Source organism: Neovison vison, chromosome 13 (assembly GCF_020171115.1).
Source record: "Neovison vison isolate M4711 chromosome 13, ASM_NN_V1, whole genome shotgun sequence".
Lineage (NCBI taxonomy): Eukaryota > Metazoa > Chordata > Mammalia > Carnivora > Mustelidae > Neogale > Neogale vison.
This window is the reverse complement of record NC_058103.1, coordinates 99463981-99479880: the sequence shown is the minus strand read 5'-3', so window position 1 is coordinate 99479880 and position 15900 is coordinate 99463981. Positions and strand designations below refer to the sequence as shown.

General features: G+C 39.8%; 1 protein-coding gene across 2 annotated transcripts in view; it reads left to right on the top strand.

The window, feature by feature from the left end:
- IQCH (IQ motif containing H) overlaps window positions 1–12865 on the top strand; it is a 101183-nt gene extending 88318 nt beyond the window's left edge. The window contains exons 8-10 of one of the 2 annotated variants that reach the window (XM_044229596.1): window positions 2817–2878; window positions 8518–8626; window positions 12749–12865. In XM_044229596.1, coding sequence (XP_044085531.1) covers window positions 2817–2878; window positions 8518–8626; window positions 12749–12865 — 288 coding nt within the window. Of the gene's footprint in view, window positions 1–2816; window positions 2879–8517; window positions 8627–12748 lie in introns of those variants that run through there. The other variant, XM_044229597.1, reaches the window with a different exon arrangement.
- The last annotated feature ends 3035 nt before the right edge of the window (window positions 12866–15900 follow it).

Genomic DNA, 15900 nt, shown 5'->3' with positions numbered 1-15900 from the left:
ACTTTTTATTTATTTGGAGAAAACAGTTTAAAGATAGTTTTCAAAAAAGGATAAAATCATGCCTCTCATATGGATGCAAAAATAAAAACATGATATTTTACTTAACAGAGAAATTAGATGTTATCACCAGTACAAAAAAAAATTTTTAAAACTCAGATATTTTTATAGGTTAGGAATACTGAAATGATACGCAGGTAGAGAGAAAACTGGTTTTTCCACAAGGGGAGCAGGTGAGAAAAATCAGCTGAACCTTTCCCAGACTGCAGAGTATTTGTCTCTCAGTCACTTAGGACTTACAGAGTTGTAAATATTTCCCATAGAATCAAGGCAGTAGGGTGTGCCACAGACCACATACAGTTTTCTGTTAAAATATTAATTATTTTCCACACACAAAAAATTGTTTCCCTATGCATCTTTACCTGTTGTGCTCAGAATAGTGATTTTCAGATTTTGATTTGCTAGAGAATCACCCAGGAAGTGAGCTGAAAGTCAGATTCCCTCCCAAAGATCTTGAGTTTGGATGATGCCTATGAAAATGCCTTTTGGGGGTGCCTGGGTGGTTCAGTCTTTAAGTGTCTGCCTTTGGCTCAGGTCATGATCTCAGGGTCCTGGTGATAAAATTCTTGAACCTAGGTGAGGTTCGGTGGGGTTAGGTTCGGAGCCGACGGCTAACAAAGAATTCTTAAGACGTCTTTGGTGCAAAAAGGTGGTTTATTAGAGCACGGGGAGAGGACCTGTGGGCAGACGGAGATGCTGTGCCGGGTTGTGAGGGATGGCAGGTTATGTACCCTGCGGTTGGGGGAAGGTGAGGTAAAGGGGGTGATGTTAGTCTCTAAGGAATTTTGGAAGCAAGGTCTCCAGGATCTTGAGGAGCTAGCTATTGTTGGGAGAAAGGTTGTTCATTACTAGTAGTAAAAATCTTCTTGTGAGACCCTTTAGATGTATATCAGTGGGCCATATGCTTGGGAATGATTCTTGACACTATCTTGGAGATCTAGAGATAAAGCTCCACATTTCTCCTATCAAGTGTCCTTAGTGAGATTTGGGTTTAGAAGAAATTTAACTTTATTTAGGGCTTGAGGAACTGAGTTATTTGCCTCTGGAAATTGTGCTATTGTTAGATAGCTTCTTTGTTCTAAATCTCTAGGACATTGGTAAACCAAGGGAGACTCCTGTCTTGTAGGACTGTGATCTCTGCAAGTTAACTATTTGTTTTTCTTTTAGGGCAGCCAGAGGTGCCTGAGGAATGTCACACATATTACCGAGGGGAGCGGGTGGAGAGGGGGTGCAAGGTGCCAGCTTTTGCTTTGTCCTCAGTCAGCCTCCTGCTCCCTCATCACTGGGGTGGATGCTTGGCAAGAAGCCTGCTTTTCCCTCTCCCTCTGCCACTGCTGGTGTTCCCTCTCTTGCTGTGTCTCTTTGTCAAATAAATTTTAAAAATCTTTAAACAGGAAAGAAAGAAAGAAAGAAAGAAAGAAAGAAAGAAAGAAAGAAAGAAAGAAAGAAAGAAAGAAAGAAAGAAAAAAAAAAAGAAAGAAAGAAAGAAAGAAAATGCCTTTTAACAAGCACACTACATGATTCTGATGCAGGTGCTCTGAGGATCCTATTTCAAAAAAACACTGGCCTAGACCAGAGATAACAAGTTTTGGCACAGATGTGGAGAAAAGGGGGCCCTTAGGCACGTTGGTGGGAATACAAACTGGCCCAGCCCCTGTGGAAAACAGTGTAGGGGCTCCTCAAAAAACTGCTAATACAACTACCATATGATCCAGCAATTCCACACCTGGGCATCTATCTGAAGGAAGCCAATCAGTATCTCAAAGAGATATCTGTACCCCAATGTTCCCTGCAGCATTTCTCACCAGACATGGAAACAGCCTAAGTGTCCACCGGTAGATGAATCAACAAGGAAAATGTGGTGTGTATATATGATGGAATATCATTCAATCATGAGAATGAAGGAAATCCTGCCATTTGCAACAACATGGGTGGACCTTGAGGGCATTATGCTAAATGAGATAAGCCAAACAAAGACAAACAGTGTATGATATCACTTATATTTGGAACTAAAATGCTGAGCTCAGAAACTGAATTGAATGGGAAGTAAGGGAATTGCAGAGATACTGTTAAAAGGTACAAATTCGGGGCGCCTGGGTGGCTCAGTGGGTTAAAGCCTCTGCCTTCGGCTCAGGTCATGATCCCGTGGTTCTGGGATCCAGCCCTGCATCTAGCTCTCTGCTCAGCAGGGAGCCTGCTTCCTCTCTCTCTCTCTGCCTCTCTGCCTCTCTGCCTACTTATGATCTCGCTCTCTGTCAAATAAATAAATAAAATCTTTAAAAAATAATTTTAAAAAAGGTACAAACTTGAAACTAGTCGATAAATAAGTTCTGGGGATCCAATGCAGAGCATAGTCATATAGTCAACAATACTGTATCATATATTTCAAAACTTCAGAGAGACTAGATCTTATATGTCATCACCATAAAAAAGAAATGATAATTACAGAATGTGATAGAAGTGTTAGCTAAGGCTACAATGGTAATTCTATCGCAATATATAAATGTATCATATTGAGGTGTCGTTGTATACCTTAAACTTATACAATGTGTTATATGAATTATATCTCAATTAATAATACTGTCCCAGAACATATCTACTCTATATTCTGGAGATAGATTTTGCAAATGTGGTTTTCACAATATTTGAAGGTAGCTCTGGATTTTAATTCCAGTCAGTCTTAGTGGTCTTGGTGCAGTATGTTTTCTTTGCTTCTAAGATAACAAGCTATTTCTTTTCTCCCCATTCAAATTTTCTAGGACAAACAAGGAACTATTTTTATATTATATGAACACCTCAAGAGAGACAAGTTGGGAATGTTGTGAGTATAAAGTGTGTCTATGAGATGTGATAAGCTACAAAGATAGACCCTAACAACCAGTAAGAATGATGCTTCTCATGCATTTTAATCAGCATGCTGATTTATTAGGAGTTTATCTTGTTTTATTTAGATAGTCAAGCATTTCATAAAATGACTTTAGATGTGTCAGTGGAGGTTCACAAATATAACCGATTAATTATCCAGAATTGATGGGGAAGAGGCTAGTTCCAACAACATACTACACCCAAACACATACACATATAAGTCACAATAAACCTGACTGAGGAGGACCAGGTTCAGACACTCATATTTAGAAGGGCAGTTGTCATTCTGGCATGCTTAGCAAAGTGTTCTGGTGACTTGGCAAGATGTTGCCCCAAAAGCAGGGTCCATAGCCCCTCCTCAGCTCCAGTTTCAGCCCCGATGCATGTATGCTAAGAAGAGTCCTGCTAGCATCACTCAGGAGGCTGCTGTTTCCTATGTCCTGCAAATTTCTCCCCAGCATAATCTGGAGAGCTAGCAATTTGTCTTTTGATCTAGGATTCAGACTGTACAATCTTACTTCATATCTTGGAATATGGCCTTTGGACACCTTTAAATTAACTTACTGGGAAACCATTTGCCCTGTATTTTTCTTCCTTCTGACTTCTACACTAGTGTAGACATTGTGGCCTCACATTGAAAGGATTACACACATTACACACATTAATGTAATGGTCTCGTGAAACACCATGAAACTCAAATAAGAGCACAAATTAGGCTCCATTCCTCCACTAAGCATCAATGTCCTGAATAGCCTCGGTGTCCCCTAGGTGCTCAGTCCCCTAGAAACTGGTCCCAAGAGCTGCACACTGAAATGGGCAAAGATGTGTACAGGACAGGTCTCAACTCCCTTCTCCAAAGTGTGGTCCTTTGTTTTACCACAGCACTGTCCATTACAGCAGCCATCCCTTTGAACTCGGCCTCCTCCATCCCTTTGAACTCATGCTAATGTTTTGGTTTCCTCCACGTTTGTAGCCAGAATGTGGCTAATTGCTTAATCTAGTGTTTACAGTCTTCAATGCTACTTTTCACTGGGGTGGAGACCTGGCTGGTTGAGTCATCCCCTTCAGTCCCCGCTTTCCCTAAGGTCCCATAAACATGTAAAATGTCCTGGGTCATGTCAGAAGTGTCCCTTCACTGTTATTTTAGCCTCTCTTTCCCACTCTTTTTTTATACTGCCAGGAGAGCACCAGGAATGAGACAGAACACCCCAAAAAGTATACATGCATCTTCTCTGCCTGGATATGTACCTCCAGGAGGAGAGCAGGGCCAGGAACACCTCTGTGCATGTGCAGGGAAGGAACTACCCTTTGCTTCCCAGTGATGTTCTATCCATCAGCTCCCTCCCTGCCCTACCTTCACTACCAGAAAATTCAAAAGCATTTTATCAACTGTGGCACAGTTCTAAGCATTAGGCATATAGCAGTGAACCAAAAGATAAGTCCCTGCTCTCATGAAGCTAATGGGGTGCCTCATGGACAGTCTGTAAATAAGTAAATGAGTTAATATGTCCAGGGCTATGGCAGGACACAGGCCACCAGGCAGTTACTGGGAGTGGGAGAACCAGGCAGTCAATGGATTTAAAGTTGACAAGCTGGAGAACTTTGTATTTTCCAGAATTAGAATGAGTCTAATTAAGCAGGTAAAGTTCCAGGCCCAAGTACATGTCTAAGTTTAGGAATTCAGACAGATGGGATGGTTAAGTACAAGAACTAGAAATCAGAACACAGAGACATGAGCCCTACCCTACTAGGTATTGGTTGGCATGAAAGTAAACTGCAAAGAAAAAGCTGGGCCAGGACTGGAATGACACAAACCTTCATGCACTTGGAATGAGGCTGGGAGGGACAGGACCCCGCAGGTGTTGGGAGAAGAGCAGCCAGGGAAATCACACACGAAGGAGTTCACGTGCCGGGAGACCATCCCAAGGAGCAACCAGCTCACAGCATCAGGAAAGTTCAACTGCAAAGAGTGAAAGGATATCCAGAGAGGGGAACACGACCATAAGAGCTCAAAGAGGAGGCTGCTTTTACAGATCCAGGCCAGCAAGAGGATGGCATGAGGAAAGCCTGCCAGCAGGTGGCAAAACCCACCAGAGGCTGACATGCAGAAGCAGAACTTGTGTCCTCCAACTGACAGGATGAGATGGGGATAGTGTTAACAGGGCAGAGGCAGAGTTCCCACAGTATGGGCCACAGGAAGACTTATCCAGGAGGGTACTTGGGCACAGAGGAACCAGGCAAGAGGACAGCATCAGGGAATTTAGGAGACAGAAGAGAATTTTTTTTTTTTAAAAGATTTTATTTATTTATTTGACAGAGACAGATCACAAGTAGGCAGAGAGGCAGGCAGAGAGAGAGAGGAGGAAGCAGGCTCCCTGCTGAGCAGAGAGCCCGATGCGGGACTCGATCCCAGGACCCTGAGATCATGACCTGAGCCGAAGGCAGCGGCTTAACCCACTGAGCCACCCAGGCGCCCAGGAGACAGAAGAGACTTATATGAAAAAGGAACTCCCCACTCATCAAACTGATTGAGCAGGGAATTTGGTTTGATACTGAAGCCTACAGAATGAATAATTAGGCCGGTGACGAAGAGGAGCTCGCCCAACTATCCCTACACCAGCTCCTGAGATTTCAAGCAGGAATGTCTTTACCTGAAGGCTAGCTTTGGTGGTGGCAATAGTCCTAATATTGTACCTCTAGATGGTACTGCTACTCACCGATCCTATAGAAAAGGGCACTGTTGATCAACATGGGCCTCCTGAAGAGTCTAGAGCCTTGTCTGCTATTTTCTATCTCATCTTTCTCATCCCTTCCTGCAGTCACAGAACCAGGGAGTGTTGGAGCTAGGAAGGACCCTGGGGATTAACTGACTCTCCTAGTGTAGAAAGGAAACTGGGTTTTCAAGCAGGGAGGTGGTTTACCAGTGTCACACAGTAGCTTGTGTCTCTGGGCCCTGAATCTAGTGTGCTTTACCAACACTGTATGGCCACCTTACATGGGGAACCCTATTATGGAAGACGTTCTCTCTCTACTGAAGGGCATCACTTACCTGTGCAAGTTTGTCCCAACTTTGTTAGTTTACTTCTTCTGAGTATTAGGTAGGATTCAAGATTATCCCCAAAATTCTCATTTGCATGTAGCTGTACTTCCTTGACTGAGCGATAGATGAGTGGAATTACAGTTAGCACATCAGGAGTGGCTCAGACATGTGGACACGGAGGTTGAGAACAGATGAGTTAGTAGACAATGACCAGGGGAGAGTCTTTGTTTTCTAGAATTCATATCGAAAGAGAAAAAGATGAACAAATACAAACTTTCCTTCTTTGTGTTGTTTGTGTTGATTTTCTCTGTGGAGCTTTAAGGAGAGGCTTTTGCTGAGCTAGCTGGGCTTTGTTTGGCTTCCTTACAATCGGTTCACCTCAGGGAAAGATATTAGTCACCCACCTCTTTAGGAAAGGGGAGGGCACCAAGAGTGAGGACCTTACAGACAAGAATTCTGCGGTCTGGCTTTGCCAGGATAACTTCATATGGACTCTGTTTATACTAGTATATTTCTGGCAATAGCAGAATTAGAGAAGAAATTTCAAGGAAGGAAAATGAAGGAAATTCTAGAAAAGAGTTAATAGGGAAGAGGACTTAGAGTCCATCTGGCTGCTTGGTTCACAACCTGGGGACCATGGACCCCAGGAGGCTAAGGAGAGATGACAATAGCGGCATGAATCCATGTGTGGATCTGGGATCACACAGACACACACACACACACACGCACGCACGCACACACTAATTTTTTAAAATATGGACCTCAATCATATATATATATGTATATATATGAATCATATGAGGGTCTACGTGAAACTATACTTTCCTGGATCCCAAACCCAAAGAACCTGATTTTGCTGATCTGAGGTAGAGCCTAGGAATCTGCTATTTTAAGAAGCACCAGAGTCTAGGGCATCTGGGTTGCTCAGTCGGTTAAGCATCTGCCTCCGGCTTAGGTCATGTTCCCAGGGTCTTGGGATCCTTGCTCAGCTGGGAGCCTGCTGCTCCCTCTCCCTCTGGCACTCCCCCTGCTTGTACGCTCTGGCTCTATCTCTGTCAAATAAATAAATAAATAAAATCTTAAAAAAAAAAAAAAAGGCACCAGGGTCTAATATATACCAACATACTGAGTCTGTGGCAATAAAGGGTATAAATAAATAAAATAAATCACTTTAAAAATTGTTGACTCTGAAGTTGCCTTTGGCTATTAGTTTCTTAAAAGAGGCAATAGAAGCTAACGTTGGGTAACTGTGAGCAGGGTGGGCAGTCCTTGGATTTGAGGACTGCAACTCCGAAAGTATAGTAAGCACTAATCCAGCCCAACTCCTTCATTTCAGAAAAAAAGGAATGAAGACTCAGAGAGCTTTTTTAAAGATTTCATTTATTTATTTGATAGACAGAGATTAAAGTAGACAGAGAGGCAGAGAAGCAGGCTCCCCGCTGAGCAGAGAGCCCGACATGGGGCTCAATCCCAGGACCCTGGGATCACGACCCGAGCCAAAGGCAGAGGCTTTAACCCACTGAGCCACCCAGGTGCCCCAAGACTCAGAGATGTTAAAGTAGCTTTCCCCCCAAGGTCACACTGCCAGTGGCAGGACAGTCTCCTTCCTGGGGCCTGGGAAGCTTTCTGCTCCCAGCCTGACCTATGGGAAAGCCCAGTCAGCTGGAAGGCCGCCACTGGGAGTGTTGAAGGCTGACACTCTAAAATGACTTATTTACAGGCAACAACTGGGAAGCAAGTAACTCAAAGTTCTCTGAAGTTGCCTTAAGGGGAAGCTCTTTAGTTTCACACGCTCAAGACAGAACAATTCTTAAAAATCAAGCCATTCACTTAATCCATTTTTTCCCTTTTGCTACGGAAAGTTCACAAAATAACTAGAAGCAATACCTTGCAGTTTTGTGTCAAAGCTACAACTTCCAACAGTCTTGTCATTTGGAAATGTTCACTGGCCACAGTGAAATTCTACAGGACGGTTTGCGAGTTGTCTCTGAAACCTTCAAGTGTGTGTTCGGCTTTATAAAGCTGGCTGTTCAGGAATGGGGCACATTCTCCTAGGAACACGGATGGGGCAGACTTATACATACATACACGGATGGGGCATTCCTCATGCAAGGAATTGCTTGCATAAATGAAATGGAAAATAAGCCCCAGACAAAAGTCTCTGGGATATCGAGGTGCAGATATCTCGGTAGGCATGGAAATTGTCAGGTATGAATTACACGTAGCAACAATTCTCTTATACACCGATCTCGACAGTTTTTTAAATGAGCTAATACTACCGTCCTAGCTCAGTGGTAGCCTTTCGCTAGGAATGACTGAAGCTATTCTTATATTCTGCTAAGTTGATTAATAAAAAATATTTATTACACAAATCCTCTTTGTTGACAAGTTAAAATGGAGCCTCATCTTTCATACCTCCCTGAAGATTGCCACCTTGTGAGATTGAAAATACTCATTAAATTCCACCACCAGACAGGCACAAATGAGAGGGTGATTGTTTTTAAGCATGTGAGGGGAATCGTTGGTAAACTCATTTGTTTGGATATCATTAACAGAACAATCGGTGAAGATCTCCAGGGGGTCCTCATGACCTTTGCTCGAAATCTCTTCATCATCCATCAAGAAATATCAGCACCTAATATGCAAGGCGAGACCAATTTTAAGGTGAGGTGTTAATTAACTAACGATTCTGGTTAATTTCTATACAAGGACTGAAAATACCTCATGCTGTATTGTAAACAAGTGCTAAACCATTTTTTTTTTATTGTGAAGCAGTACATATCTTATAATGCACAGGGTCAATATTATAAGGTTCCCACTGAACCTGTTAGTTAAATTTAATAGTTTGAAATTTTTTCTTTGAAATATAGTAGACTTGTTTTAAGTTGCTGCCATTTCCAAACCCAGTTTACAAAACATGGCTCTCTGAGATCAGAGGTGACGCTGAAGTGTCACAATGAAACCGACACAGAGACAGTCACCACCAAAAACCCTGAATGTAACCTACTTATTTGCAGATAATGCAGTATCTGGCCAAGGATTCCTGGGGAGGCCACGTTTCTAGGACCAGAGGAGTTCTGAGACCCCAGGAAAGATAATGTGGAGAAGAGAGAAACAGAAAAAGCCCTCAGCGCAGACAGGGGCCATGTACCCCACACACTGTTTCTCCAATTTGGAGCAGAAATTTCATCACTAATCTGTTTGAAGCTTCCAAATGGCCTTTAAAGATGTTGGACCATGAAAGCTAGTTGTGTGTAATTGATCAAAAGTCTCCAAATTGTAGAAATATGAACAAAAGCAAGAAAACAGGAGCAAGATCCACACCAGAGTTTTTGAAACACAGGCCAAACAGAGATGAACACTTGGTATTTTTTTAATTTCAATTTTTTATTTAAATTCTAGTTAGTTAACATATAGTATATAAAACTGGTTTCAGGTATAGAATTTAGTGATTCATCACTTACATATAACACCCAGAGCCCATCACACAACAAATGCCTTTTTTTTTTAAGATTTTATTTATTTATTTGACAGAGAGAGAGAGATCACAAATAGGCAGAGAGGCAGGCAGAGAGAGAGGGGGAAGCAGTATTCCTGCTGATCAGAGAGCCCGAAACGGGACTCAAACCCAGGACCCTGAGACCATGACCTGAGCCGAAGACAAAGCTTTTAACCCAGTGAGCCTCCCAGGTGCCCAACAAATGCCCTTCTTAATGCCTAACACTCATCTAGCCCATACCCCATCCACCTCCCTCCACCGACCCTCAGTTTGTTCTCTGTTGTTAAGAGTCTCTTATGGTCTGCTTCCCTTTCTCCCTCCCTCTCTCTTGTTTGTGCCCCTTCCCATATCTTCATCTGCCTTGTTTCTTAAATTCTACATGTAAGTGAAATCATATGGTATTTGTCTTTCTTTGACTGATTTATTTGCCTTAGCATAAGACACTCTAGTTCCAACCATGTCATTACAAACGGCCAGATTTTATTCTATTTTTTTATTCTTTTATTCTTTATCTATTAGATAGATAAATATATAGATATATAGATATCTATAAATATATAGATATATATTTATAAAAATATATAGATATATTATATTATACATAATATATTAATATATATACCAATATATATCTAGATACCAATATATATAGATACCAATATATATAGATATATAGATATCTATATATCTATATATAGATAGATATACCAGTATATAATATATAAAGATATCTATCTATATCTTTATATATCTATCTATATAGATATCTATATCTATATCTATTTATATCCATCATGTTTGAATAGGTCAAGTAACTCAAAGGACTCAACTGGAAACCACAGGTGAAAAGTAAAATAGATTCATTTTTAGTAATGTTTTCTATCTACCACCCCAGTGGTAATTCTAGTAAGTATCTTCAGTCTGTAAAGAAGGATTTACCAAGACTGAAAAAAAAAATGGAAGGTGGTGCAGATATAGCACTTAGCAAAATACAACAATATTTCCTAAAAACAGTCAACCTAGGAATAGAAGGGAACTTCCTCAACCTGTTAAGGACATTAGCAAAAGCCCACAGCTAACCTCATAGTTAATGGTGCAAGACTAAAAGTTTTCCCCCTAAGATCAGGAGCAAGACAAGGATGTCTGCTTTCACCACTTCTATTCATCACTTTACTAGAGTTTGTAGCCAGGGCAATTCAGCAAGAAAAGAAATAAAAGGCATCCAGATTGGAAAGAAAGAAGTAAAACTGTCTCTATTCACAAATAACATGATCCTGTATTTAGGAAATCTTAAAGAACCCAAAAACAATCTTGTTAGAGCTAATAAATGAGTTGAGAAAAGTTGCAAGACCCAAGATCAATATAGAGACATTGATTGTATTTCTATATACTAATAACAAATGATCCAAAAATAATTTTTTTAATTTTAGATTTAAATTAAAAAAATTTTTTTAAATTCCATTTATAATAGCATCAGAAAGAATAAAAATATTTAGGAATATATTTAACAGAAGAAGTACAAGATCTGTCCATCATAAAAGAAAGAAGATCTAAACAAATTGAATGGAAGATTTAATATTGTTAAGATGGCACTAATACTCCTCAGACAGATCTACGGATTCAACACCAATTCCTATCAGCATCTCAGCTGGCTTTATTTGCAGAAATTTACAAGATGATCCTAAAATTCCTATGGAAATGCAAAGGATCCAGAATAGTCAAAATAATCTTGAAAAAGATGAACAAAGAGAAATTACACTTCTCAACTTTAAAACTTAACTACAGTGGGGTATCTAGGTGGCTCAGTCAGTTAGTTAAGCATCTGACCTTGATTTCGTCTCAGGTCATGATCTCAGGGTCATGGGATTGAGCTAGGGCATTGGGCCCAACACCTGGCACAAAGTCTGCTTGTCCCTCTCCCTCTACACCTCCCTCCCGCTTGTCATTGCTATCTCTAAAATAAATAAATAAAATCTTTTAAAAAATAGACAAACAACAAAACTATGATAATCAAGAGTGGTACTGGCCTAAGAATAGAAGTAGAACAATGGAATAAAACTGAGAATCCAAAATAAACCCATACATTTATAGTCAATTGATTTTCAACAAGAATGCTAAAGCAATCTGATGGGGAAAATATTGTTTTTTAAACAAATGGTGTTGGAGAAAACAGATATCCACATACAAATGAATGCAGTTGTAGCTCCACTCCACAGCTTATATAAAAACTAAATAAAAATGGATCAAAAACCCAAAGGTAAGAGCTACAACTATAAAACTCTTAGAAGAAAACGCAGGTATAAATAAATCTTCATGAGCCTGTAGCTAGCAATGCCGCCTTAGACACGATACCTAAAGTGTAAACAACCAAGGTAAAAATAGATCATAGTTAACATGGAGTATTACTCAGGCATAAAAAGGAAATGTAGTTCTGATCCACTACAACACAAATGAACTTTGAAAACATTATGTTAAGTGAAGAAGGCCAGGCACAAAAGGCTACACATGGTATTATTCCATTTATATGAAATGTCCACAGTAGGCAAATCTATAGAGACAGAGAGTCGATTAGCAGTTGTCAGGAGCTAAGGGAAGGGGAAAATGAGGAAAGGCTGCTAATGGGCATAGAGTTTCTATACGGGGTACTGAAATTTTTCTGGAATTACATAATAATGATGGTCTCTTGTGAACCCACTGAAAAACCACTGAGTTGAACTGTTTGTAAGGGTGAATTTTAGGGCACGTGAATAGTACCTCAATAAAAAATAGCTAAAAAAAATAAAAGGGAAAGGTGCCATTTTTCTGCCCAATGGGAAAAAAAAAACAATGGAAGTAAATATTCCCATCAGCCTACTAGCTCTCATTTTAGGATGACTAGACCAATGCTTCTCAAATTATCTATAGTGAAGTTTTGTTTTTCCCAACTTACCATAGATCAGTACTTTTGTAAAATACAACAAACATGAATTACTAGAACAATGAAATGAAAAAAATTAAAGACATATAAAATAGGAGCCCATTTTTTTTCCATTTGATTTAGCAGCCATAAAAATTTCTATAAAGGTTTCCAAATCCTTACTTTCAATTTTTTTTTACTCTCAATTATTTCACAACTGATGACACAATTTGTAGATGAGTCTTAGTTAGCAAAACACACTTTGAGTTTAACCGGTTTAAATTATACCTAACTCCAAAAAGGAGTAAATAATTGGGGCGGGGGGGGGTGGGGAGGAAGAGTGGTAAGAGGTCTTTAAGTAATGAATATTACTTTTATTGTTCATTTACAGACGGCCATTGATGACATTGAAGCCATTCTAGGAGTAACAGAGGAAAACAAAATAAGATTTGAAGAAGAGCTAAAAGAGTCCAAAGATGACAAAAACCTTTCTAAACCTGATAAATGAATGCTCCTGGAGTATTGCTGATTTTTGGATTCAATCTGGAGTCAAAAAAAGGCAACATTCTTTTTGCTGTTAGGAATCAAAGTGGGGAATGGAGTTGGTTTGTTTTGTGTGCTAGGAGGTATATCACAACAGATTATAATGTAATGCTCTTCTTTTAAAAAAATTACTAAGTGATCTTATTTTACTTATTAAACTAAAACCTGTGTGTGCTTTTATTTGAGAGTATCCAACAATCTCTTCTTCTTCCAGAGCTCAGGAAGAAATAACCTAATAAGAAAGTTACAAGTCTTACTCTTATCACTTCTGCACCTACCTCCTTATAAACTTCAGGATTATATGGAGCTTTGGTGTATGCCTTATAAAGTTTTCTCCTCCTATTTCTAAGAGTAAATTGTCTTCTGCATTTTAAAAAAATGGAATAAAGTCTTCGTCATTGCTGTTTGGCAAAACAGGTCTTCTTTTCCCCAAGAAAATTACATTTACATGGATTTTTAAAGTGACCCTCTATCATTCATTGTATTTTTCCCTTGTTCCAAGCCACTATTGTCTGTTGTTACCATTTCTCAAAAAAGTAAGGTGTTAAGCCAACATCTAGTTAACAAGGGCATCAGAATTTATCTAGGTGGCAGTATCTGCTCTTAGTTTAATATATAGCCTCACTCGAGCCCTCTAGCACGAATAAACGTTGGTAATCTCTAATCCTCCATTTAATACGGCAGTAGGATTTGTACAATCATAATTCAACAGTACCTTTTTAAAGTGCAAATTGTTAAAATTATGCAGCGCTGACACTAACTCTTAGCATTCCCTTCTCAATGGTTCAAAACATTTCAGAAACATCCAGCTTTCCAGAAGGGTGAAATACCCAAGTCACAACACCAAAATCGCATTGTTGTTTTCAAGAATAACCTTTATGTCTTTAAAAATATTTTAATGTGTTGGTGAAACTAGGCATACTGTTTTATGTATGGAATTTCAATAATTTTTAACGGTGCCTCAGCCGCAAGCTCAGAGCTTCTGCCTAAAGTCGGCATTTTTGTGCGTATCCGCTTTTGTTTTGCTATAGTTGGAAATACATTAATTAGCCAGGTTTCCTGCCTGGGCTAGGTACAACGATGACCTCCTTTTCTTGCCAGATCATTCTAATCCATATGAGGGGCCCACTGTCCAGACACTTGACGGATAGGAAGTACTCGATGCCCATTAGAATCTCGCCTCAATTGGAGCCAGAGCAACATAAGGTCCAAGAGACTCATTAGTTCACTGGCACCATCGTGTCCTGAGAGTAAATGAAACCCTCTGTCTCCTTATGGCTCTCATCTGCTCTGGACTTTAAAAGAAAACTGTCTCTGTTTTGTTCAGCACAGCAGTGCATCTTTCACATGGTGAGAACCCCTCTTAACAGTACAAAACTGTTAAATCTATCAGGGAAGTTTTGAATGTGAATTTTGATTAGCACTCTGGAGCCTCAAGCTGCTGGCAATTGTAAAATGAGTTCACTCTCCTGTACCTTTTTTTTTTTTTAACCCCACCATGATTGGTTTTCTCAAACAATGCACTTTCCTTCCTTCCATCTCCCATTAGCATACACCACAGAACGCCTGTTTGCAAATTGAGGCCTTACATTCGGATTCAGGTCGTACTAGGAAAACAAGTGGAAGTAAGGTTTTCTACCTAAAAACCTACAGCTTCAAAATGAAAGGAAAAAATTTGGTATGATGAAACAATCACTTCAAGTAATTAAGTGGAAGAAGCCAGAGGACCAGATTAAATTAGTGAAATGTTTTAATTACAGAACATTTGAAAAGAAGCCTAGTCCATTATCTTTTAGCACATACATGTAGCAAAGACGCTGTGCTATTGGTAAACTAAGGTAAGTTTGAAAAAAAATCACATATATGTGTACAATGTTTAAAGTATTGTAAACAAAAATTAATTGAGATGAATTACTGAACTTTTATTACTCTAAATAAGAAAATGAAATACTTGTTGATAACAGGATGTCCCTTTACATATTTCCTTTTCCTTTTTTTGTTTTAAAGAAACCAAATAGGTAATATTTCATGACAAACTGCTATCTACTTACCTATATCTTCTGTAATCTACTTATATTTACCTTTAATGAACACTTATTATGGGCTAAGTGTACACTGTACTGTGGGTACGTATGATTACTGTTCTCATTTTACGTACAGGACACTAAGATTTAGTGGGGGTATCTCAGCGCATGTCTCAAGACCAATTGGGGGGGCGCCTGGGTGGCTCAGTGGGTGAAGCCTCTGCCTTCAGCTCAGGTCATGATCTCGGGGTCCTGGGATCGAGCACCACATCAGGCTCTTTGCTCAGCGGGGAGCCTGCTTCCCCCTCTCTCTCTCTGCCTGCCTCTCTGCCTACTTGTGATCTCTCTCTATCAAATAAATAAATAAAAATCTAAAAAAAAAAAAAAAGACCAATTGGGTCTTTGCTCTTTTACCACAAATTCTAGCATGTTGTGTAAAGTAGAAAGTTCAGATTCACTTGTCCCAGATCACACAGGGACTTGCACTTTTTTGTAAGAAATTCTAGCGTTGCTTAAGGGACAGCTTCACTTATGCTTCCAGCTAAATCAACTTGAACAACTGATAGTATCATGAGGCATCACAATTATGTAATCAAAGAAATCAGGAGAAGAGAATGTGGTATCAGTAGAATTCTGCCATGTGATGGATCTGTAAGACTTCTATGGAGGACTGACAATGGGAAGGGGCAGGAGAGTTTGGAAGCTGGAAAGTCACGCCCATAGTTTGTTTGAAAAAGGGTATAAAGCCAAGAACCTGGGGAAGGGTTAAGAAAGGACTTCCAACAACACAGACAGTAACCTGGGAAAAGTTGGAGCAATATTTTAGCTATATAATTCTAAGAATTGCAAGCATCCTATTTTTCAGGTATAAAAATAAGTATTGGGGCGCCTGAGTGGCTCAGTGGGTTAAGCCTCTGCCTTCAGCTCAGGTCATGATCTCAGTGTCCTGGGATGGAGCCCTGCATCGGGCTCTCTG